The following is a 24,823-nucleotide window of genomic DNA, read 5'->3' as shown; positions in this document are numbered from 1 at the left end:
TTTTTGCCCCAACTAAACCGATTAGCCAAGTAAACATTGCAGATGATACCAGTAAGAACCAGTGCAAAGCTGTGCCTAAATGGTTTTGGACTAAGACTGGTGACACCGGGTTCCAACTTCTCTCAAAGTCTGCTTAAGGTAGTTCCTGCCCGTTGAACCATTCCTGGTGGCTAATGAATGTAGCCTCCATGTAGCCGGGCCCAAGTTCTTTTTAGAAAGGGGAGTAAAATAAGAACAAAACTGGTGCGTGTTAAAGCATCTTGGCTTTCTATTCCAATAGGATCCCTCTGAAAATGTTGTGTGAAAATATGAAGAGGCAGATCGTTTCCCGGGCTTTCTATGGATGTAAGTGCCTATTTTGGGGATGGCTTGTGGGGTGTTAAATCCAGGGCCCTTGAGATGTGTGGGACTACAGCTCCCATTCTCCCCGGCCAGGTCAGGATCACTGATCTTTACTGGGGGGGCGGGTGGGGGTCTTTCCTTTTTAAAAACTCTTGTCATCTTGCTGAAATGTCTCTTCTCACACCACCTTCCAGCTTCACACAGGAATCTTCCATGGGTCCTGGCCAGCGCTCCCATCCTGGGGCTAAAAACCGTTTGGTTGTGTTACTGTGGGGAATGCGTTAAACCCCCTCCTGCTGTGCCTGCTCTCACAGCGGCTGCTTTAATTTCTTGGTTTAAAACATCTGTATGCCACCCCGTTGTGCCACAGCACCTCTGTGGAGGAGGAGCATGGAAAGCTTATTTTATTCTAATGTATATATTTTAATTGTTATTGTTTTAATTTAGTGTGTATTTTATTCTATGCTGTGAGCCGCCCCGAGGCTTCGGCAAGGGGCGGCATAGAAATGTTTTAATTAATTAATTAATTAATTAATAAAAGCGCCTGCGTTGAAGGATCGCGTGCCTTTACGGCAGCATGCCAAGAATTGTTATCATCTGTGTCATCCACTCTGCCTCCATGCAGGGCTTGCCTATTGCCGGCATCTGTCCACCGTCCGGACGCACCTGTCAGCCCTGGTCAATCACACCATCATCCCGCCCGACAAACCCACGAGTGCCGCAGGAGGCCTGACGAAGGAGGTCTGGAGCAAATACCAGAAGGACAAGAAGGTACAGACGTGGCGGGCAAAGCTCTCGCGGATTGTTAGCTCTCCTTGTAAGGTCTTCCTGATGCGGAATCCGAGGGTAGCCCAGAAAGCTTCCCTGAACGCCAAGATCCCAATTGAGGGAGTGCCTGGCATAGTGTGAGCTTTGATCTTCCGTTCTTTAAAAAAAGAAAACGGCGGGATAGAAATGTAATAAATAAATGCACAAGAATTCAATCTAGTGACGTAATAGGGAAATGCTGCCAGTTTTACGCCATTATTATTATTATTATTATTATTAACATTTCTATGCCGCCCCTTGCCGAAACCTCGGGGCGGCTTACAACATGATAAAATACATTGAAATACAATAGTACATAAGAAATTACCATTAAATATAAAAATACAAAAAATACATTGATTTACAAATACAAAATTAAAATTATCAGTATAAAATAAAAATATAGGAGGAGAAAGAGAAGGAAGAAGAAGTTGCTTAAAAAACAGAAGTCCTCATATATTGTTGAATGCCGTTGCCTGTGATTTTATCCAAGGGCTGTTGTGAATTTTGCTGTCTGCGTAACTGCTGTTCTGTTTTTCACATCAGCGGTCCAGAGATCCTGTTTGGATATAGGACAGGATATACCTGTTTTAAATCAAGACGCATTGTCAGTTACCTGGGTGGAGTTACGGCAGGGAGGGGGTTCTCATCAGAAGGGCTTTGCTCCTTCGCTACTGAAGGGTGGGTAATGTTCGGAGGTTTCTCATTGCCTCTTGCTCTTTTTGTGTCAGAATTACAAGGAGTTGGAGCTGCTCCGTCAGGTTTACTATGGCGGGGTGCAGCACGAAATCCGGAAGGAGGTCTGGCCGTTTTTGCTGGGCCACTACAAGTTCGGCATGAGCAAGAAGGAGATGGACAGGGTGCGTTGCTGCCATGGCCAGTCCAAAGAAGCTGGCCCTTGGTCCTTTTGTTTTGAATTGGAGACTGTTCCTGGGTCTCACTCTAGAACGGAGTCCTAGCACTCTGCCGGGCTTGCTCTCAATGGCTAGGCTGCCTTTATTGCCTTCAAAAAGAGGCAGACCGGGCTTACAGAAAATGGAAAGTCTAAATGAAAAAGGTTGGGAGCCACTCATAGAAAAATTGCTTCAGGAAGATTGGGACTCCCTTCAAGAGAACGCTAGAGAGGTTTGCCGGGCGCCGACGTTATATTCTTTTCGGCGTCAAGCAAAACCCTTTTTATTTCCCCATTATTTTAATGTTTAATGGATTTTAACTGGGGTTTTAGTATATTAATGGTCGGATGTGGTGGGCTTTGTTTTAGTCTATGTATTTATTGAAAGCTGTCTGGAGACATTCTGTAGGGGACAGGACAGAAAAGCTTTTAATAAATAATAAATAAATGAGCATAAATGTTCCCCTTTACATCTGGGAATTAAATGCCCCACCATATTTGAGCTCTCTCTCTACTTTGACATATTTGCAGTTCCCAAGTCAAGATGATCTTATAGAATAGCGTGCCGTTCACATACTTCCAACTGCTTGGATCGGGGGCAGTTTCTTAAGATACCCCTGAATGAATGCTCTTGTAGCTGCTCCTTGTCAGAGCTGGATGCACCTTTTCTTCTATTGCCTGAAATGTGAACAGGGTCGTTCACCAGCGCTTGCTGTTTTGGCTGGGTTCAAACCCACATTTCAGCATTCCCCCATCCCCAACCCTTGAGCGCCAAGGGCTGTCCAAATCCGGCTGATGCCAAAAAACTAAAATACGCAAAGCACCAGAGGGGAGACTTCTGCCTGGAAGATCCTAACAGTCATCAGGAATCTTCAGGGCTTTCTCACGATTGAGCCCTGACCAGGTTTCCTTGCCGTGCCTTGTCTTGCTGAAGGTGGATGAGAAAATCACACTCCAGTATCAGAAAGTCATGGCGGAGTGGAAGGCCTGTGAGATGATAGTGAAGCTCCGTGAGAAAGAGAATCAAACGGCCACCAAGTTTTCCTCCGGCAGCAGCATCGACAGCCACGTCCAGCGACTGATCCACCGGGATTCCACCATCAGCAATGACGTAAGGCAAAGATCTAGCTGGCCGGGACCCGTGTCGTAAGGACATCAGGAGCTGATCCCGGGTTGGGTCCAAGGCTCAGCGTCTGCCAGACGTTAGTTTCCCAGAGTGGCAGCTCAGCATGGTCACTCAGTCCCCATCAGGATCAGTTTTTTGGGGTGTTAACATTATTTTTCAGTATTTCTTCAAAGGTCTTGCAAATACCTCCCTCTTTGGGGTATTTATTTGATTTATTTAAATATTTATTAAATATGAAATTAAAAATAAGTTTAAATATTTAAGCTCAGGGTACACACGTGTAGCACCCAGCACTGAGGTTTGGTCTCCTACAAAAACTGGGGCATGCTAGCGTTCCTCATTGCATAGATTTCCATTCCGGGTCCTACCTGGTTCGCAGGTGCTCTCTGTCATCCTTCAGTGGCCTTGAGTTATTTTGTGATTGCTTTTCCCCCTCCCTGCCCAGCCTGGGTGGGATTTTAGAGGTTTTATCGTGCTCTTGTGAAGTTTGGCATTAATCTGGCTCTCACAAGCCCAAGGTGAATCTATAGGCCTTCCAGCTGAAGGGTCTTACAGAGAGTTGTATAATTCTGCCCCTACAAAATGCAGCTTATCTTCCAAGTGGTGGCCAGGCCAAGACCACAGTGGTACCTCGGGGTTGGGAAGGCCCCCGGAGGTGAGGGTCTCCCCCCCAGGTCCACTCGAGAAGGATATACGGCTCTTTATGGGTCTTTAGCATCACATGACTTTCCAAACCAGGAAGATCGAGGTCTTTGGTGATGGTCTCAGAGACTGTCAGTTCTTTCCTCCGATCAGCTGCTCTAAGGAGCACAGCTGCTCTCCCTACTAGCATTACATTAATAATACTGCTGCTGGTAGTGATATTTCTTTTATTATTTCTTTATTAGACTTTCATCCTGCCCCATTAGCCATAAGCCTCCACTGGTGTTTGTACTGGTACTGGTTAGTTCATGGAAGAGTCCCTTTGAAGAGCTGGTTGCAACCTTTTGTTTGAAGCAGTTTGCTCAGTTTTCTGCCCCTCACAAGCCACCAAAACGAGCCGTCTTCTGCCCCTAACGAGCTGCCAAACCCCAGGCAACTGCGCTGACAGCCACCAACCCTTGTCTCTCCCTCATGAACCCTTTTGAGGTTTCACTGGGGTTCTTGGCCCTCTCCGCCCAGTCGCACTGGCTGGCCTCCCTTGTCCCCACAGACCCCCCCCCCCTTGTTGCTGCAAGCATGTGTGGTCCTTTACCATCTCCTCTCTCCCCCTGCGTGGCAAACCTGCTGCCCTGCAGGTGTTTATATCCGTAGATGAAATGGACCCCCTGGACCAGGACCAGAAGATGCAGGAAGACTCGCCGTTGACCGGGGTTTGCATCGACGCTCCCACGGTGGTGGTGGCGGCGGAGCAGCAGCAATCAGTGGAGTTCGACTCCCCTGATTCAGGGTTCCCTTCCTCCCGGAATTACTCCGTCACGTCGGGGATCCTTTCCAGCATCGATGATGGTCAGAGTGTCTGCTTCGAGGATGGGGCGGAGGAGGAAGCTGGCGCCGATCCGGGGCACACCCCACAAGCCAAGGGCTTGGAATCGTTGGGCTCAGGACCTGTGGAACTGCCATGTTCTCAGATGGACTGTAAAGCATCCACGGAGGAAAGTCTTTCCGTGTGTTCCGCAGCTTATACGGTAGGTTATTCCTAAGGACCACTGTGGGGTAGTTGAGGAGAGAGAGAGCGCGCACGTTTAACTGCCTCCTTCCCCGCCTGAATGTTGCATTCATCCTTGGAAGTTCTTCTCCAGAGTATCCCACTGCCTGGGCAGCAGGGCCTTTTTGGTGGTGGGTCCATTTCTAGAATTTAGTCCTTACGGCTTTGTTCTGCTGAGTTATGACTGCAGTCCGTTTGCCTGTGTCGTCTTGGTTTTTCCCTCTTGCTGGGCTGCTCTGGTCATTTTGCTGAGGGTCACCTTAGAAACATCTTAAATAAAACGATTGGCACAAAATCTATTTTATCCCCAAAATTGCTTTGCCACGTTTCCTACAGGCTTCGAGGTGGCTTACCGACTATCAGTATCTAAAAACAAATCTGCAGATCCTACACGTGCCCGTCCTATGTGTGTGTGTAGGGTGCAAACCTGTGTGTGTTTTGATGGGAATGCCGGCTGAACCAGGCCGAGATTTATCAGGCGTGTTTCCTTTCAATGTGTACAAAGCTGCACCTTTAACACAATAATCTGTATTTTTAAGTGACATTGGCAAGCCGGTAAGAACGCATTAAAAATTAATAGCCAAAAAGCCCCCAGATGAGGCAGACTTTTTAATTTGTTGTCTAAAAAATAGTAATGGGCTGAGATTAAGGTCTCAAAGCGCAAGCAAGCCGTCCTGGATGCAAGTCTGTGTCAGGGCCCCATAGATCCTTCCTTGAGTTCTATACTGAAAGAAATGTGGGGTGTAAATAACCTAATGAACAGGTTGGCACCAGCCAGGTATCCCTGAGGATTCAGGGGAGTATCTTCCACAAGTAGGGCCACCAGAGAAGAGCCTGCAGGAGGCAGGGGGTAACTGGGCCTCTCTTCCCCTCTACCCAGCAGCAAAAGAACTCTCTGCATGCACAGAAACATACTCTTGTCAACTGGGTTTTCTGAACGAAATGCAGGGACAGCACTGTCCCCATGAAGCCATAACCTTTCAAAGGCCCCCATCCAAACCTATAATTCTGCTGTATGCCAATTTATATGTTTGACCGGAATGAAAGTTTCTTTTTACTTTTTGTCTCTTTCTTCTGTCATCACTGGAACTGTAGATTTTAGCCTGGGAGCTCCTTGGAGCAGGGACCCAGGACATAACAATAACACAGTATTCTATTGCTTATGCTAATCTGTAAAGTCCTTTGTATATGGCGCTGTACAATCCTAATAAAATTGTCCATATGCTGAACATAATTGATTATACCTTTATCCTACATAAAATAATGCACCTACATAAAATGCATACATTTATCCTGCATAAAATACATACATTGTGCTTCCCCTTCCCTTCCATCTGCACAACAGCTCTGCAAAGTAGGCTAGGCTAAGAGTTGAGTGGCAGTTTCAAGTGTGATATACACATGTGTGTACGCACACCCCTTCCTGTGGCCTATTTCTACAAATCAGAATCAGCCATGCCATGAACTGAGTAGATGGAAATCCTCAGGTTTCCCTTTTGAAGGAAGCATTAAGATACTAGTCCACAAGAGACCTTGATGGGCATTTGCCAAAACTTTTGCCTGTTCTTTCCATTGCGTAGCGACATCGCCCATCCCATTTACAGGCAGAAATTGGTTCTCCAAAAGCCCACATGCTTTCTGCCCTCTTATCAGAGAAAGCAGCTTGGATCTGTTTTGTCCAGCCCGACGTTTCTGACCTCTATTTGTTATCTTCTAGATAGAAATGTTGGATACCGTTGCCTTAAACCTACATAGAATTGATAAAGACGTACAGAGGTGTGATCGGAATTACTGGTATTTCACCACAGAGAACCTGGAAAAATTACGGAATGTCATGTGCAGGTAAGTTTATCCAAAAGGCTGCTGGGTTTAAAGGTCGGGGCACAAAGCTTGAAGCATGGCAGATGTTGGTGGGAAGAGATTCCCAGAGAATGTCAACTGTGTAGCTTCCTGGAGGGCTGAGCATCTTCCCTTTTAACAGCACAGGAATATTACCCTAAATATTCTAAGGGTGCAGTCTTTAAAACTGAGCTCAGGGGCTTCCAAGACTCCTGGGCCCTGGCAGACAGAAATCTGGAGGCCAGAAAGGGAGGAAGGAGACTGCGATGGCTCATTCCTCTTTCTCTGGGCTCCCGTGTTTTAGCTAGAGTGGCTTTTAAACCTGTCTGGCAAAGGTGCGTTGGAGGACGTCAGGCTGGGAGCTGGGGGGGGGGGGGCTCCAAGCCCTCCTATTCCGGCCTGTCTCGTCTCCTTCCCTCTGCACTTGCCAGCACGTTCCCTCCCCCCTTTTCCGCAGTGACTTTCCCACCTCGGAGAGCAGGTTGCTTCCACCCCAGATGCACAAGGCTGGACTTTCTTCTGAGGTCGGAGCACTCTGACTTTGGAAGGGATTTCAGGAGCCATCCCTCGGTCCCCAGGATGCTGGGATCCCAGGATACTGGCCCAGAGAGCAGAGGACCGCTCCCCAAAATGCGTTTTTGCTACCCTTGAATCGGCGCCCTTTCTCTCGAGCGATCCTTGGCAGAAGAAAGGAACATCTTGAGGGCACCATTTAAAAAAGGGGAAGCTGAGTAAGGAAGCTAAGAATACACCCTGTGGAGAATAGTGCTACTATTTGCTTTGGCCCAAATAAAATTCCTGGTCTCCCTCTATGGCTGTTCACAAGGGCCCTGGCTCCTTTTAATGAGAAGCAACTCACCGAAGAGATGTTCCTTGTACGTGGCCCATTTCCCCCCACCCCTTGTGCTGCAGTTACGTTTGGGAACATCTGGATGTTGGCTACATCCAAGGCATGTGCGATCTCCTGGCTCCACTTATGGTTGTTCTCGACACAGGTAGGAAACCCCTTGTGTTTTTCTTGTGTGTGTGTGTGCTGGATCTTGTTGATGGCATGGAAAGGAATGTAGGTCTTGCTTCTCCAAGCACCTTAAATAGCCCAGATGGCACCATGCACACCAAAGGCCCCAAGAGAGCCCTCTATCCGTGGAAAGATGAGCTGGTGTGGACAGGCGAGGTGGACGTGGAGGGAAAAATACCAGAACAGGGTGAATGGAGGATGGCATGGAATGAGAAGCGGGGAGAGGGTGGAGCTGGAAAATGCAGTCTTCATTAGGAAAGGAAGAAAGGTCACGGGGAAAGGGATTTAAAATAAATCTGCCAATATTGCAATGCCGCTCTCCAAATGCACCACTCCATTTCCTGCCCTATCATACGGCAAGTGTTTCTTCACTGCCACAATTTCTTCTACAAAAAAGGGGCATCACGTCCCCCTGTAATTTTCCAGTCTTTCTCAGCCATCGCTAATTTTCTTTATACTCTGCTCGTGTTTTTGTACATGTGAATGTCACCTTGTGTTTGCTGAATGTCGATCTATCCACTGCAAACCTCAAATGCTCTTTTATCATGGACTCAGACCCCTGGATCGCTGCGGGGCTTAATTTTGGGTCATCCTGTTTATTGGTTGCAAGGTAGATCGGTACACGATTTTGTTCTAATGTCTGGTTCTCGGCGTAGACTCATCTCTGTCCTGAATCGCTTTCAGATGAGTTGGCCTACAGCTGTTTCACCCAGCTAATGAAGAGAATGAGTCAGAATTTCCCCAATGGAGGGGCCATGGACATCCATTTTGCAAACATGAGGTCCCTTATCCAGGTGTGTCTTTGTATCTGGAGGTTTTAGGATGCCATTCTAGGGGTGTTTAGATCAAGAAAAGGCCTGACTATGCAGAAGATGGTGCCTGGAGCTGCGTGTTTTGCCTTTCTGAGCCCCAAGCACTGTTTGAACTGGGACTTAAGAGTTCAGGATCCTGGTCCACATGGAGGGCCATGACGCTCCCTGTTTAACTTTGGGCTCTCAGGCAAAGTTACTTCCCAGAGCTGTTGCAAGGATAAAAGGGAGACAAGCCCTTTTGGAGCCACCATGGCTTCCGTGCAAGAGGAAGAAAGGCAGGATAAAGGAAGACAACTCCCTACAAGCGTAGGAAAACAAAATTCAAATACCGTAAGGGAAAATCCCAGAGAAAACACCATTACCCTATGCCGATGACAATTCACGCAGTCAGCAAACTGCTCCAAAGAACCCGTTAGGGCAGTAGCAAAGCCTCTTCCAGCCAAAATAAGGGGTTTTGCTTGGGGAAGCTCTTGCAGGTGGTACCGCAGCAATGGGCTCCCTTAAGGAAAACAGGAGCAAGACCCCGAATAAAGTTGTTCCCGTTGGGCAGCTGGCATCAGGCGACTTCTGTTCTGAAAAACCCAGTGCAAAAGCGAGGGAACTACCAATGGAGGATGGTTTGAGGAGAAGGCATGGGGTGGAGAAGAGGGAGCAACCACCAGGAGAACTTCTGCGACCCCAAGAGGCTGATGGTGGGGGAGGTCGCCATGAGCCCCTGGCCCTTGGCGGGTGGGGAGAAAGACAGCCCAAGACTGGACTTGCCTCACGGGAAGGGCAGAGGTACCAACTGTGTTGCCGGTGCCGTTCACACCCAACATTGGGTTGATGGGTGCGTCTTCACAGTTCACCGGAAGGCGGTCTGGTCTTTCTGCCTCTGCCCACGGGGAAGCCCTTACCTCCTGTACTCAGCCGTCTCTCCCAGGTGGGGTGTCAAGACTCCCTGAAAACTGGTCTGGCATCACCTTGGCTGGAGTGCTGGTCCACTAGCAAAGTCATTAAGGGCACAGCTGCTGTGAAGAAAGGCAGGGCTCAGGCCCAATGGTCCTCTGCTTGGCTTTCAGGGCAACTGCTCCTCTTTCCGTTCTTCATAGTGTGCATTTTCCCCCTTCTAATTGGACAGATTCTGGATTCTGAGCTCTTTGAACTGATGCACCAAAACGGCGATTACACCCATTTCTATTTCTGCTACCGCTGGTTTCTTCTCGATTTTAAGAGAGGTAAGATTCACGAGCCTAGTCAACCTGTAGCATCTCAAACTGGAAAGGGACCGCAGAGATGTGGTTTGTCTCCTCCTGACAGGTGGCCTCCGATTAAATAGCTTCAGCAAAAGAGAACCAACCCCTTCCTGGAGCCATCTGCTCCTCTCTTGAATAGCTTGTAACCCTACGTTAGTGGTGGCGAAGAGCAGCCACGCAGAGCCCTCTCTGTCGGCACGCAAGCCCAGTCGCCCCAGCATCACCCCAGGAGCCGAGCATTGGATAGCAGCCCACACAGGGGACATGCGCATGCTCGGAAAGGAGTACCGGTCCAGGCGATGACGTTACAAGCCGCGATTCATTAGCCACAATTTGTCCGAGCTTTCACATGGCCGGTCAGTGCGCTGCCAAAGATATACATCTATTTGCTTGGACTGGCTGTGAGGTGTTTTTTTAAACTAGAACCTCAGTTTTCAGGTTTTATTGCAGTGTTGGCACTTTGCAATAAATAAGTGGGTTTTGGATTGCAGTTTGGGCACTTGGTCTCTCAAAGGTTCACCATCACTGCCTTAGATGTATCTCCTGCCATTTTGCCAAAATCGGTTTCCTCCATGGGTTCTAGTCCTGTCACCTGGAACACCTTTTCCCAAAAGCCATTGCCTAGTTAAGTCTTTGCAGCTCAAAGTGACTTGGAGAAGCTGATAAATTAGGGAAGAAATCCAACAGGTGCCTATGGATAGTCCAAAGTCATTCTTCCTGAGTCCAATGGGACTTATTCCCTCGTTAAAGCATAAGGGGCTGCAAATTATGTTCTTTTGATTCTTTTAAAATCGTGCAAGATGCAATCGGCCATCATTTTGGAAATGGGAAAGCAAATTCGATGACAATAGGAGTTTTAGTCGTGCATTAATTGCTTTTTTCCCTCTTGCAAATGCAATGACTCCTTATGAAGAAAAAAAAATCCACACACATTTTCCTTTTAGCGTTTCCGCGTGCTACAGTGGCAAATGAATCTTGGAGAAGGCCAGAGGTTTTATCACGATGCCCAGCGGTTTTTAATTTTACTTCCCTGCCCAATTAATCCGGAACACATTTTTAATTGATGAAAACTTGCAGAATGGGTGCAATCAAATAACAAGAATAATTATCTCCAAATGACTAAAGCGTTAACGTCTACTTGAATGACACTGAAACCTACCATGGCTATTTACCTGTGAAAGGGCATTGTACTGTGCGAACCGTGTCACGATAGCAGTACAGAAACAAGACAAAAATGACAATATGTTAAAAAAACATTAAAAACTTCACCACAAAATAACAATAAAACAGGGTGGTAAGAGAATCCTTTACAGGTGAGGTCAAACCTGTGCAAACAGGTATGTCTTCAAGGGGAATTTAAAGCTTGGCTGTGCTTTTGCCTCTTAACCATTTGTAGGAGAGTATTCCAAAAAGGGTTCACCACGGCAAAGACCAACTCACAACTGTTGTTGGCCGAGGCCTCTTCGGAAGATCTCAGGGGTTACCTGTAGGGCGAAGCGGGCTTCCCGATTCAGAAACATTTTCAGCATCATGTTTGCAGAGGCAAACTAATTTGCAGCGCTTTCTTGACAATGCGGTTCATTGTCAAGTCAGAAAACATAGAAACAGAGCGAGTCAGGAGGGCTCCCCAGGCCATCTAGTCTGACCTCCAGCACCAGCCAGCTCTGCTCACGGCATGCCCACATGCGCATGACTCGCCTGTCCTTGAACACCCTCACCGATGGGGCCTTAACCACCTCCCAGGGAAACCCATTCCACACCCTCAGCAGCCGTGAAGTTTTGAAGCAAAACTTTTGGGGATGACACTTTGGGGTATCCTTTACGACAAGCGTGGCAGAACTGACGTTGAAACAAACACGGCTTGGGAAGGGGGGGGGGGGAATTATATAGCTTTATTAGCTCCAGCGGTGGGTGGGGGATGTCCTCAAGGAAACTCCTGCCCGTGGCGCACTTGAGTAATCGGATGCTTTTCTTGTAATGTTTATTCCTTCCCTTCAGAATTGTTGTACGAGGATGTATTTACGGTGTGGGAAGTAACTTGGGCAGCAAAGCACGTCTCCTCAGAACATTTTGTCCTTTTCATTGCCTTAGCACTAGTGGAGACCTACCGAGAGATTATCCGCGATAACAACATGGACTTCACTGATATCATCAAGTTTTTTAACGGTAAGGCAGGCCCCAGCGATGCTTCCAGGGGCTTTAAACATGGCCCCTGTTGTTTGCAGTTGAAAAACCTTTGCTTGCTGGCTGGCTTTTAAAGCGGAGACCAGGTTTTAGTGCTCAGAGTACACTTTGGCAACAGAGGGCTGGTTTTGTGCTCCGTTTCCCATAGGACGGAGCACTATAGAGTCTCATTTCCCTTGAGAGATCCATCCCCATGCAAAAAAGCAACACCCCAGGAAATGATCGCCATCAGGAAAGGATGGTAGCCCTTTGAGACAGAATGTTTTGTGCTTTTATTTATACGGAAGCCAGAACTAGACGCGTCGACTACGTCGGGCAGAATGCATTGCACCGGACGCTAAGAAAATGTGGTGTAAAGCCGAGCGGGGACTCTCCCAGCCCCTCCGCTGCTGGTGTGGGGCGACTGACTCTCTCTCTCTCTCTCTCTCTCTCTCTCTCTCTCTCTCTCACACACACACACACACACACACACACACACACACACACACACACACACACACACACAGAGTCTCCCCAATCCTTAATGCACTTCCCTGGGCAACAGAACGGTGCTTTCTTGGGCTCCCTGGAAGAAAAGCCATCTGTGCATGGAGCAAAGTGTCCCTGAAGACATCACAGGGCTCTGTGGCGACCAGGGAGAATAAGGAGAGCCCCCCAAACTTTGGTTGCTGTTTACTGTTTGTTCCTCTGCTCACCCTGGTGGGCAGGTGTAATTGGTGACTTGCGACGGGGACTTGTTGGACCCGATGGGCTTCTTGGCCCTTTCCAACTCTACAATCCTGTGATTCTGCAGAGGAGGGGAAGAGCCTCTACTTTGTCGGCTTGCTTGGCAGGGCCCAGTTCCTTGGCCTTTCCCTACAGATCTCGAGCGAGGCTGGGAGATCGCTCAGCTCAACAGTCTAGGCTATGTTACCCACTGCCAGTCCCTGTGTACAAACACCGCGTGCGTCGCAGTGCTGGAGGCCGAGTGCCGCTTCATTCACTGGCTAAGTTCAGCTTTCACTTAAGTTTTCTTTTCAAGTTTCTAGTCCTTATTGTGGGGGGGAAGATCTGCTACAACAGAGGCAGGGAACGCTTGTTGAATCTTAGAAGGCAAAGGGGGAAGGTCTGAATAGTTCCAGGGGTTGGATGGGAGAGTCGATGCCCTACAAAACTCCGCTGTTCCCATTAACTGATGATATTTTTCTGGGTGAAAATATTCAATTTTTTAAAAGTTTAAGCACCGCGTACAAAGCCCCACAGGTGGGTCCCTGCCGGATGGAATGGTCTTTTCTCCTCAGTGCAGTTGTGGTTGTCTTGTTTGTAGAGATGGCTGAACATCACAACGCTCAGGAGATTTTGAAGATCGCAAGGGATCTGGTCTGCAAGGTTCAAACGCTGATTGAGAACAAGTGAGCGTGCAGCGGCGAGGGACGGATGCGCACGGGTGCCGCTGCCGACACCTTTCTCGAGCCTTCGGGGGGGGGGGGGGGGGGGGGTCACTCAAGCCACTGTTTGGATTGCCTCTTCTATGGAATGCGGAAAATATTCGAGAGTTTTAATATTCTAAACACACAACTAAAGACAAGGGTTTTCTACCTGGCGCCGTTCGAGTATCCATGTGTGGGAGCAAGCGCCTTCTGGAGTCTGCTTTCCGGGGCCAGGAATAATCCTCGCTTGTTTTCGTTGGCCGTCTCGCCCAGCGGCCTCCCGGCACTGGCGTGGTCAGCAGTGCGTGTCCCCGGTTCCCCTTCCCCTCCGCTGCCATTTGCACGCTCGAGTCCGTCTTTGCACCGTGTCTTCTCTGCCCGAGGCCCTAGCCAGGTACGCTTAGTCTTCTGCCTGCAGCGGACGAACAGACTTTCACGTGCAAAGGGACTCAGCTGGTTGCCATCTCCGGTGCGGGACGAGCTGGGGGTTTCCTGCGAGAAACAAGCATGCTGCCTCCTATTCTTCCCGGCGTTTGTGCGTGGGAGGCAGAGACCCCCCCCCCGCCCCGCACAAGAGGTCACAGGGAAACAGTTGGCTCAACTACATGTCAAAACGCACCTGATCCTTTTCTTACCAGCAGTATTCTGTCCATCCTCTTTTTGTGAAGGGTTTGGTGAGCCACGCCGAGGCCACAGGGAAAAAAAGCAAGGAGGGAGAGGGTGGAGAGAGCCACACACCTTTCAACACAACACTGAGGGCTAGAACCTTGATTTAGAAAAACGGAGGAGTCTCAAGGGCACAGAATTCCATGAATGCATGGTGTATTTCAATACTACCAGGATTATGGAAGACTCCTTCCCTACGGCTGGTCTGAGGACCACTCACCCTGTAGGTCCATGCGGAGTTTCATGTCCAGTTTGCAGAATCTCACAACTTACCTTACTGGAGGTAGAGTTTTTCCAGGACATGGACCTTTTTGGTAACTTCAGCATGCCCGCTGACAGGGAACCCTGCCTGTTTCTTTTTGTGTGTTTGTGCCAAGTAAGTGTCTGACCCTTGCATGGTTCCACAGGGAAGTCTCACAGCAAAAGAACGCGCTTTCCCGTGTGTGTGTGTGTGTATGTGTATCTGCATTCGACGGAAAGGTGACCTCTTAACCAAGCAAAACAAAAAGATGTTTTAAAACTGAAACACTGCACTATGTTTTGGGGGAATGTATTATACAGCACCTTTACTATGTAAAAAACAAAACAAAACCACCCAACCAAACAAAATTTAACTGTGCAAACTTTGTTGTACATGTTTATTATACTGTTCTGTACAATGGTATTTTATGAATCTTGTGCATTGCCTTATTTATTTTTGTCAGGACCAGAATATTTTCGTTATTGCTGAAGAGTTTATCTTTTAAGTGCAACCTATAAATTAAAAAATACATATTGGCAAAGCTTTTTCGAACGGGTCCACGGAGCTCTTTGTCTCACAGCTGTTTCAAAACCAAGCATCCACCCCCCCCCCCCAAACCATCAGTGCCTGAGCTGGGCAGAAAGACAGCCAGATGCTGGAGGGCACCAGGCTTGGAGAAGGTGGTCCAGCCCTGGTCCACACCAGACTTACCCATCCCAAGCAGGCGCCAGCATATAAACCTTGCTCCACTAAGTGCTCCTCGGGTAGCAGGGCCTTCTTGTGTGTGGCCCCTTGGCGCCACCACAAGCTCTTCTTTAATGGAATTTTATCCATCCAGCCATCCATCAAAAGCTTTTCTTACCCATCCACTACAAACGTCTCAGGACAGCTTACAAAACATAACTGGAATAAAACAAGAACACAACACCCTTGGACTAGGGTCAAAGTCAGCCATATCCCTCCTCTTGCTTCTGCGGACCTCCCTCTCGTCTTGCCAGCTCTTGCAAGCGAGCCCCCGGGAGGGGCTCCATGAAGGCTGTACAACCTTCTCCGGTGCCAGATGCAACGACACAAACACTGCACGGGAGAGCGATCGTATTTGTGGGGTTTGCCTCCTGGCAGGCACTCCACAAACCGGCCATGCCGGCCAGCCCTTGCATGAGGGGCTACGACTGGATTCCTGGCCCTGCAAGGATTTCCCCATCTCTCCAAGTTGGGCTGCCCACCATTCGCTTGTGGGGACAGGAGGGTGGAAAAAGGAAATTACTGTCTGAAAGACCCCTGGCAGCCCCCCAGGAGGCAGCGTGGAATGAGTGGGGTTCCCCTCACAACCTGGTCACCCAGTCATCTCTGAGCTAAAACGCTGCCTTTGATCCAGCTGGAACCCTTCTCCCCATATAAGGACTTAGCACCGGGACTCCAGCCCATCTGGAAGGCCTGATGACTTGCTCTCACCAGGAGAAGCTGGTAGGTAAATAGGCATTCCTCACTCTTGGCAGCCAACGCAGGTGAAGAGTTAGAACTGGCGCCAGAGAGGCAAGAGGCAGCGCAACGACACATCAAGGTGCGCCAAAAGTACTCAACTCCCCAACCAAGCGGTCCTCTCCGGTCCACCTTACGCTAAAGCAACGTGTTCAGCAGCTTCTTGCAGAACTTCTGCTTGGAAAAAAAGATTGCAGGTGGAGAGAGGGACAAAGGACCCCTCTGACTTGTACGGATGGCGCCTTGAACCCTCTGTGCACCGTCACAGTTCGACAATTTGGCTGCTCTTGCGATGCAACTGGAAATCCCCAATGCCAATTGCTTGTCCTGCAATTCGAGGCCTGGCCACGAGGGGGCGAAATCCCCCTATTGCTTAAGCAGAAGCCAATTGTACTGGGTTCTCCTGCAAAGGTCCCACCAGCGGTGCCCTTGCCCAGAATATGCCCCCGCCCCCAGCTTTTCCATTTCCCCCAGTCACTAACTGGCCTCCTGTGACCCCTAAACTGACTCTCTGGGCTCTTTTAAGACTCCTCAACACACCAGAAGCTCTTTTCCTTTCCCCAAGACTGTGTGCACCTGCGGACCTCCAAGTCCCACGGAACCTGCTGCTATTTCTGCCTCTTGCAGCTGGGGGGCATTTTGGCCACCTAAATATCTTCCCACCCTCTCAAACAGGGGGCATGATTGCCCCATTTCTGTGGGGCAATGAGAAAGCCCCTCTTGTCCGCCCACCCTTCTTTCCTCCTCTAGCCAAGACCCCATTCGCGGAGAGGTTCAAGGCTAGGAGAGGTGTTCTGTCTGCTCTTGCGGAACTGGAAAGCGACTTTAGCGTAGGTCAAGAGGAGGCTGGGGAGGGGAGAAGCGTGGGGCTGGGGGCTGCACCGTGTCTCCATGCCACCCCCCCCCTCCCCCTGGCTTCTTTCCCTCCCTTTCTGCAGCACTTCACCTCCTCAGATGCAACTATAAATACTTTTCCTCATACACAATTTGAGCAAGGAAAGAACGGGCAGATGGGGGGGCCGGACCCTGGAACAGGGCGCGAGTGCCCGGCGAGCTGATGCCTTGAACGCAAGCGCTTTGCAATGCAAACTCCACTTCCCAGTTTTTCTACTCTGCCACTCGGACTGCAACCTTGTGGGTTGCTTTGCACCAAAGCTGTGAAATTACCTGAGTGGGCCTGCTGTGTTCTCCGGATCCCCTTCCGAAGCGCCTGCAATTGGTCTTCTAAAACTATGGATCGCCTCCATGGCTGGTTTGGTTTCCACGCGTCTCTGGTTGCCCGGACCGGGATCACCACTTTACCACGGCTGGCAAGCAAGCGTCTCGACTTCCGTCCACACTACCGCAGCTCCCTAGAAGGGCTCCCTTTACTCCCACCAGCTCGGCCAGACGTCTCTCACCTCGTTTCCTTTCGGAGACCAAAGGCTGTGCAAAAATGCAGAGGGAGGAGGGGGAAATCGGCAAAACTGCTCTCATTTAATAAAAAATCCTGCGAGGACTGGAGTGGCTGGAAAGGGAAGGGGCAACCCGTCTCAGGGCTGCAGTGGATGAGTTAGGAGGTGACCAGGAAGACTATTTAATTTAATTTAATTTAATTTAATTTTTTCTATTTATATCCTGCCTTTTTCCTACAAAGGGCTCAAGGCAGCTTTCATCTCCTCCTCCATCTTATCCCCACAACAACAACCCTGTGAGGTAGGTTGGGCTGAGAGTCTGTGACTGGCCCAAAGTCACCCAGTGGGCTCCATGGAAAGGTTGGGGATTCTGTTCATGGAGATGGTGGCATCACAGACTCATGGGGCTGGAAGGGGCCAGAGGGTCCAGCCCCCGCTCAGTGCAGGATGCCCAGTTAAAGCATCCATCTCCTTTTTTTTTTTTTAAATAAGTTTCATTTGAAATTATAATCCTAAAAAAACCCAAAACAAAAAAACTACAAACAACCTCCATCATCAAAAACATCGAGCCCGCTGGGTCGGCTCCCACACCCTTCTTTTTCCATTTATGGTAACTTTAAAAACATATTTAAATCTATGCGAAATCCCGTTTCTCTAGCCAATAGTAAAAACAAATCCCAAGTCTGATAGAAGTAAACCCTCCCTCTCCGAGGGCTGCCCAGTTGCATCTTCAATGCCTCCAGGGCGGAAGAGCCCTCCACCTCCCCAGGTCTTTGGTCCCATTGTCCTCCTGCTCCAGCAGGTCTGGAGGTGCTCTCTGATTCCCAGCCGGAACCTGACTTGGTGCAGCTTGAACATCATTTCGTGTTACCGGCTGTGACAGCAAGACTAAGAAGCGTGCAAACCACACTGTTTGCATGTCCACAAGTGCGGAAAAATGTGTGCGTGGTGGAAACCATGCAGTGTTGTCGTGTCATGGGACCCGATCTGTTTTTTTACCATGTCTGGTCTAAGAGATACCAAGAGCAGATGAAATGAACGGCCGTCGGTTTTGGCTGCTGTATTTTATCTTTGGAGGGGGTGACTTGAATGTGAGCAATGACTCCTCTTCAAGTTAAGAGGTTTGGGACCCTCCCTAATGCGGATTCCTGCAAATTATACCATTCCAGCTGATATTTAGGAATTATTTCACATGAAACCCAATGCCGACAAGGAAAACCCCAGGAACAAACGGAATCTCATCCTACCTGTCAAACACTCCTCCATGTTTTCTTTGCCTGCCCACTCTATAAAAAGAGAAAGAAGAGACCTTCCTTAGATACTCACAAGCTTTGCACCCAACCCCAAACATTTATCATGCAGTCACTCACACAGGACACAAATAAAATAAAAAGCTCCTCGGGATGCAAGCCAGGGCAAAAGGCAATGTTTAAACAACCTACCAAGATCTTTCAAACACGTACGTTCTGATAATCTTGCTGAGACAAAGCGCTGCAGCGAGGAGCCTTCTGTCGCCTAAAAGATAAACAGGGTTATTGTGACGAAACATGTGTTGCGCGTGCAGAATTGAACAGCTGTAGCTAGCAGAGTGTGGGTGTTTAGGTGTACATACCGAGAAGAGCGCTATACACGGGGTGATCCAACAGACAATGCCATCCAAGGTCATTTCGAAGCAACACGGCGACTGGTGTGGTCGGGAATCAGGCACTGAGACACTTTCTGCATGGTTCAGTGTGCGAAAAAGTTGCCGTTAGGGTGTGGGGAAACCACCCGCCAACAGTGCAAGCCTAGGCAGAGCCATTCTGTACTGCATCTCCCTCTGAAAGTGCTTCCCATCACGTGATTCTGTTGCCTAATAAGCAACACTTCCCACCGCGGCAAGCCAGCTGCCCCCTGTAAGCCTCACCTCTTGCTCCAAGCACATGACCTTGGCCACAACTACAATTCTAAGTGATAAAACCACACACTCTCAAGCAGCAAAGCTGCACCGCTGTCATGGAAAAAGGCTGAGAGGGCCACCTTTCTCCCTGTTTCTCTCGTCCCAACTCGGGATCAACTACGTTTTCTACGCAAGGAGCCAGACACAAAGAAAGAGGCAGCCTATTTCTTCACAGTCATCCTGTTCAGCCCCGAGATGCCCACCAAAGTCCAGCTCTTCTGCCACAGTGGTACCACTGCTTCCCTGCCAAGCTCCACCAGGATCACCGTATCCTTTCCAGATCTTCCGAACTCCGCGTACCCCCCAGAGAGCCTTTCCTTGCTTTCCACCTTTCAGCTTTGCAAATACACCAAAGGAGTGCAAGGAAACACGGATCTGCTCCCTCGGAAAAAGAGATCGCATACACTCAACAAGTGCAAGATCACAGCGTATCTTCTGCTCCTTTCAAGCGTACATCTGCGCGAAGCACGGAGAATATTTCCTTTCCATGTAGGTTATAGATGCAAAGATCCAGCAACCAGATTATCTTATGCTCGAAAGACACACAAACTCCGGTGCTTCAGGTCCCGGGAAAATACGTCCGTACAAATCATAACAGATCTTTGTTATTTCAAGCAGAAAAGGGACGCGAGTGACCCTAAGAACAAACCAGAACCATTTATACCGTATTAGGAATTACAACACCACCACCAAAATGCGGTTGTGTGCATTTTTTTTTTAACCTTTTATTAGAGAGGGTTTTCTCAAAATGCCATATTAACAAGTCACAGTGGTTATAGATGGTTTACTGAAATGCAAATATACTGAAAGGAAAAGGCCGCAACATGTTTGTGTTTTAAATATGGTTTTACCCTGGTCCACCAAACCATTTGTCTTTTGAAGATGCTTATTTGAAAAGGAGGTTCCGTCATCTCTCGTCAAAAGGAAAAGAATTTGTGTTAATGTTGTGTCTAATATTCCTGCAAAAAGAGTCAGCCCTCATCAACAGCTTTCATTGATAACCATATTTATATATATATGTAGCTACAGGAAGGTAGATATATATATAAATATTTTTAATATATATATATTTCTATGATTTCTTCTTTTTTCCTTAATCTATGCAAAGTCTCCATAAAGAGATCAGCCATTTAAAAAATTCTGACAAGGAAGCAACACATTTTTAAAAAAAGAGGGGGCAGCGGTGGCAAAAAAATTAAGTCTTAAGAATGTTATTATATTTTATCTCACTGATTACATGAAAAAGGAAAAAAATGAATAATCACCGTGAAGGACTGTTCATTAAATGTTTTCTCTGATTAGGGAAATTCAAGTGCACTAAGCAACCGGGCTTTGAGTGGCGCAGTTGCTCGAGAGAAATCGGAAGGAGGACACCAAGAACCTGGGGACGGGCCCCTCTGCCAGCCCCCGACCTTCTGCTCGCCCCTCCCCTCCCGGCGGGCGCCTCCTGGCCCGGAGCGCCTCCGGAGAGGGAGGCCGTTGGAATGTACGCGTTGCAGCCCCCCGGCGACTCCTAGGCCAGCTTCAAGGTGCTCACGGGGAACGACGGCATAGTGACCATGGTCACGGGGTTCAAGACCGTCGGCCCGACCAGCTGCGGGTGGTGCACCACCTGAGTCCCCACGGCGGGCTTGCCCACCACCGCCGGCTGGCCGAGGCCCGCTGTCCCGTTCACCTGCTGGTGCGAGAGCGAGTGGGCGATGTGGCCGACCACCGGCTGCGGGTAGAGCGGCATCTGCGGGCCCAGGTGCGTGACGTGGTTGAGGGTGGCCGGGTGCACAGTGATGTGGCTGATGGGCTGCGTGGGGCTCGTCAGCTGGACCGGGCTGGAGGCGGGGGGCGCGCCGGGGGCGAGGTGCTTGGCCGGGGGCCCCTGCAGGACGTGGCTGACAGTCTGGATGACGGAGGCGTGCGTGGCCGCCGTGTGCGCGATCACCGTCGACTGCACCGTGGAGGCCGCCACCAGGTGCGTCTGCGCGGGGACGAGCGGCTGGGGCTGCGCGTGGGGCTGCGGGGTCTTCTGTGCCAGAGGCAGGACCGAGGGGTGGTGCGGGGCGGCGTGGGGCGGGGCGGGCTTCAGGAGCTCAGGGTGGTGCCGATGGGCGAGCTTGGGCAACGAGTTCGCCGGCCGGTCCTCGTCCATGTCCTCGTCCATGTTGTCCTCGCCTTCTGTGGGGGGGAAACGGAGGGATGCTGATGTCCTTTGGGGGCTCGCCTTTCCTCTCCCCTTTTTCTCACTTGCCCCTTTTCTACCCAGGCAACATGCAAGTTCAGTCAAAAGTCACTCTGGCCACATTTCTCCTAACATACGGATTTCTGGCAAGCGCTTTCCCATTACACAACGCATTTGCCCGAACAGAATGCATTTCAACGAATACGGTATTCCTGCCTGCATTTCCCCCCAGAATAGGCATTTTCACAGACTTATTATTCCATAAGTTCATTGCAATGTTCAGAACAGTGTAAACTTTGAAGTATTACTGTGTTTTGGTTTCCTGTTGGTTTGGGGAGTAGGCACGTGTTGGCCAAATTTCAAAAGCTCTTTGGCAGGCAGGCAGGACGGACAGACGGACGGACGGACGGGAGGAAAGGAGGTGGCAGGAAAAGAGGGAGGGGGAAAAGGGATCAGAACAGGAGAGAGACGGTTGTAGAGAGAAAGGGAGAAAGAGAAAAGAGGGTGGCAGAAGGCGTTTGGTCCTTGGGAGCTTCTCTGTACCACGTGGATCCAGCTAATTGCCCCAGGGTATTCAACCAATGAGCTAAAGTTGCCCTAGGAATTGGTTGCCCTGAAAAATACAGATTCAAGGCTAGGAAGCTTCCAAAATTCAGCTCCCATCCGCTCCAGCACACATGAACCAAACCCAGTGACGGAGGAAGCGGTAGCCTGACGTGATTTTTAGTACATGCACCAATTCTGCGTATCGCACTGCAAGCACAAAGGCCATCGCCAAGAAACTCTGCTGTCTGCGCCACCCAAGCATGGCTGGCTTACCTGACGCGGTCGAGGTAGACGCCTGATCGTCTTCGGGCTGAACAGTCTGTCGGATAATCCGGTCGATCTCCAGGATATCCATCCACTGGCTCAATTCGTTCTTCAGCTCCACCAGCCGCTGTTGCGTGGCGATCTTTTCCCGTGCTAGCCGCTCCATCTCGTGCTCATATTCCTTCTCTTTGCGTTTTAAGGTCTGCATAAAGAGCCAAAGAATTATTTTCAAAAGTACTTATATAATTAGGAATAAAACAGCAAAAAGGAGATACCTTCTGGCATGCAGTTACAAAAGGAGAACCAACCGCTGTCGTAACATTTCTCTGAACCAGCCTTCCCCGTCCGTGCGCCTTCCAGACACTTCTGGACTGCAACACCCAGAATTCCCAAGCCATGACCCTGCTGGATGGGGATTCTGGGAGTTGCAGTCCAAATGCCTCTGAAGGCCACCAGGTTGGGGAAGTTGCCCTAGACATTCCCCAAAACTTGACCCACAGCACAGCACAAAACTGCATTTCAGGTCTCCCCTTCTCTTTTTAAAAATCAGTGTAAAAATAGCAAAAACTCTTTGGCTCTGAAGCCCTAAACGGGACACAGGACACTGAAAAAATTATCTCTGATACTCCTTCCCTCCCACTGAATGTTCCCCACATCAACGCTTAGACTCTACGTGCCCCGCGACTTCGGGCTCTTAGGACGCTGTAAAAGGCAATGCAGGACGCTTAGGGCTCTTAGGACGCTTAGGGCTCTTAGGACGCTGTAAAAGGCAATGCAAGCCAAGAGCCCCAAGATCTAAGTGGAGAAAATCTTCACATCGGTTTAAGCATGACATGGGGGTTTCAACAGCCATGAAGATCCTGCTAGGAAAAATGGGGCACCTCTGCAGATGCTGTGCCAGCCCAGTTCCTGGCCGAAAAACAAAAGGATGTGCAACAGACCCCAGCATGATGCTGCCAACCAGGTATGCACCTCAAGCGCCAACCTTTTCGCCACCTTTGAACCCATCCAGAGACGGGGTTCACACTGGGGCCATGCGCAAGTTCAGAAAGGAGTAGCGGTGCAAAGCGATGACATCATGAGCCGTGACTCATTAGCCATGACTCATCCGAGTTTTCACATGGCTGGTCAGTGCACTGCCAAGGATCTACGTATAGACACATTTGCTTGGAATGGCTGTGAGTTGTTTTTTCTAAACTAAAACCTCAGTTTTCCGGGTTTATTGTAACGTTGGCACTTTGTGATCAACAAGTGGGTTTTGGGTTGCAGTTTGGGCACTCGATCTCCAAAGTCCACCATCACTGGCCTCTATGAACCTTTGCCGGCAAGGTGACGGCTCTGCTTTTTAAGATGCTGTCTAGATTGTCCAGAGCTTCCTCCCCGGCAGCAAGCCTCTTTTAAAACCTTGTGGGCAGGGCCTTTACCGACCGTCCCTGCATGCAAAGCAAGCCGTCACGTTTGTTTCTCTTTGTTCTATCCGGAAGCTGCAGCCGCCACTGAAATGTGGTTCTCACCTGAAGTCCACATGGGAAGCAGACACTGTAGGTTTTCCCACTCCTGCCACGCATGTGCTGGAACCCCACATGGGTTATCCCACCCGTATTTCCGTTTTTACAAGTTAACTTTGACACTTAAGGTTCTAAGTTAAATGGCCTGGTTTGTAATGAAGTTCTCAAATGCACTCACCACTAGGAAAGGCTGCTTCTACTCCTGCCAAGGTGAGTGCAGTGAGATCTGGGATCTAAGGGAGATCCGGGTTCTAGTCCCTGTTTGGGGACTTTGGGATCATCACTCTAGCCTACCTTAAAGGGTTGTTGTGCACATCAAATGGATTATGTAAAGTAGCCCTGATTCCTTGCTGCTGCCAGACTGAATCCTGCCTGCCTAAAAGAAACTGAAAAGCCCTCTTTTTAAATGAACAGATAAGATACTCCTTAACAGAAATTATTTACGAAAGAGAGGGAAAAGGTTTACTTCCAAATACTTCTGAAAAATTCTTCAATTAATTTTGGGGGCTCACCATTCCTAAACTGCGTTTTCCCCAGATAAATCAAAGCACAGAAGCTTTTCTTCGGGGTTGCCCTAAATTCCACCCTGTAAAGAGGAATCGGTTTTGGAAACGGAAATCCTTTACTCACGCAGTGAAGCTTGTGGGGGAGGCCTGGCCCCGCCTGGAAAATCAGAGCCAGGACTGCCTTCTCAGCCCTGGAGCGGGGCCACCCCCAACGTTAGCAAGCCACTGGTGCTCTGCTGGTTAAGGCAGCGCAAGGAAATTATCCCCCAGTAAGGAACAAATGCTGCACGCCACCCTTCCGGCTCCAGGTTCTTCCTGCTGCTTCTGGTTTCTAGGATGAGTCACATGGTTTTGGGACTGGCTCCCTTGGGCCAGGCTTAAAACAGGAATATGCAGCACCACTGAAAGGTTGGGACCTGAAGTCCAAAACATCTGGCAGGCCTTGGGTTGGGGACGGCTGTCCTTGAGCACCCAAGTGGTGTCAGAGCCGCAAAGTGAGATGTTTTTGTGCAGTTTGCCCTGCCACACTTCCTGTGACAACTCACACTGAAACAGGGGGACAGTCCCCCCATCCTCCCCCCAGCTTTAAAACTTCTGCACATGTTCTATTTCCACCCCTGCATGGCAAGTCTTTGTGTGCCTCCAATGGACCTGTGCACCCCCCAACACACAATTGTGGCGAGCAACGGGACTCGCCTGAACCCGATCCGCTGGGGCCATGTCAGCAGCCTCGCTGGCTGGCCTCCTTCCAGA

At 49.5% G+C, this 24,823-nt stretch overlaps 2 protein-coding genes across 8 annotated transcripts in view; one reads left to right on the top strand and one right to left on the bottom strand.

The window, feature by feature from the left end:
• The window catches only part of SGSM2 (small G protein signaling modulator 2), a 65,015-nt gene extending 51,619 nt beyond the window's left edge, over positions 1-13,396 (top strand). For both annotated transcript variants that reach the window (XM_044429822.1, XM_044429820.1), the window contains 11 exons: positions 281-345; positions 968-1,113; positions 1,881-2,009; positions 2,976-3,152; positions 4,445-4,834; positions 6,572-6,696; positions 7,606-7,688; positions 8,396-8,505; positions 9,644-9,740; positions 11,757-11,924; positions 13,249-13,396. In XM_044429822.1, coding sequence (XP_044285757.1) covers positions 281-345; positions 968-1,113; positions 1,881-2,009; positions 2,976-3,152; positions 4,445-4,834; positions 6,572-6,696; positions 7,606-7,688; positions 8,396-8,505; positions 9,644-9,740; positions 11,757-11,924; positions 13,249-13,337 — 1,579 coding nt within the window. In that variant the 3' untranslated portion in view covers positions 13,338-13,396. The remainder of the gene's footprint in view (positions 1-280; positions 346-967; positions 1,114-1,880; positions 2,010-2,975; positions 3,153-4,444; positions 4,835-6,571; positions 6,697-7,605; positions 7,689-8,395; positions 8,506-9,643; positions 9,741-11,756; positions 11,925-13,248) is intronic.
• Positions 13,388-24,823, bottom strand: part of MNT (MAX network transcriptional repressor) — a 54,912-nt gene continuing 43,476 nt past the window's right edge. The window contains exons 5-10 of one of the 6 annotated variants that reach the window (XR_006414699.1): positions 22,066-22,258; positions 18,598-18,853; positions 18,382-18,420; positions 16,908-17,165; positions 14,970-15,914; positions 14,627-14,770 (exon numbers count right to left, since the gene is read on the bottom strand). Coding sequence is in view for 1 of the 6 variants with exons in the window: in XM_044429823.1 (XP_044285758.1) it covers positions 20,587-21,242; positions 22,066-22,258 (849 nt within the window). In the remaining 5 variants the exon portion in view is untranslated. Of the gene's footprint in view, positions 13,844-14,626; positions 15,915-16,907; positions 17,166-18,381; positions 18,421-18,597; positions 18,854-19,775; positions 21,243-22,065; positions 22,259-24,823 lie in introns of those variants that run through there. The other 5 variants (XR_006414700.1, XR_006414697.1, XR_006414698.1 and 2 more) reach the window with 5 other exon arrangements.

Source organism: Varanus komodoensis, unplaced genomic scaffold, assembly GCF_004798865.1.
Source record: "Varanus komodoensis strain SLA01 unplaced genomic scaffold, ASM479886v1 scaffold20_1, whole genome shotgun sequence".
Taxonomy (NCBI): Eukaryota; Metazoa; Chordata; class Lepidosauria; order Squamata; family Varanidae; genus Varanus; species Varanus komodoensis.
The sequence above is the reverse complement of the archived record's forward strand: the minus strand, read 5'-3'. Positions and strand labels throughout refer to the sequence as shown.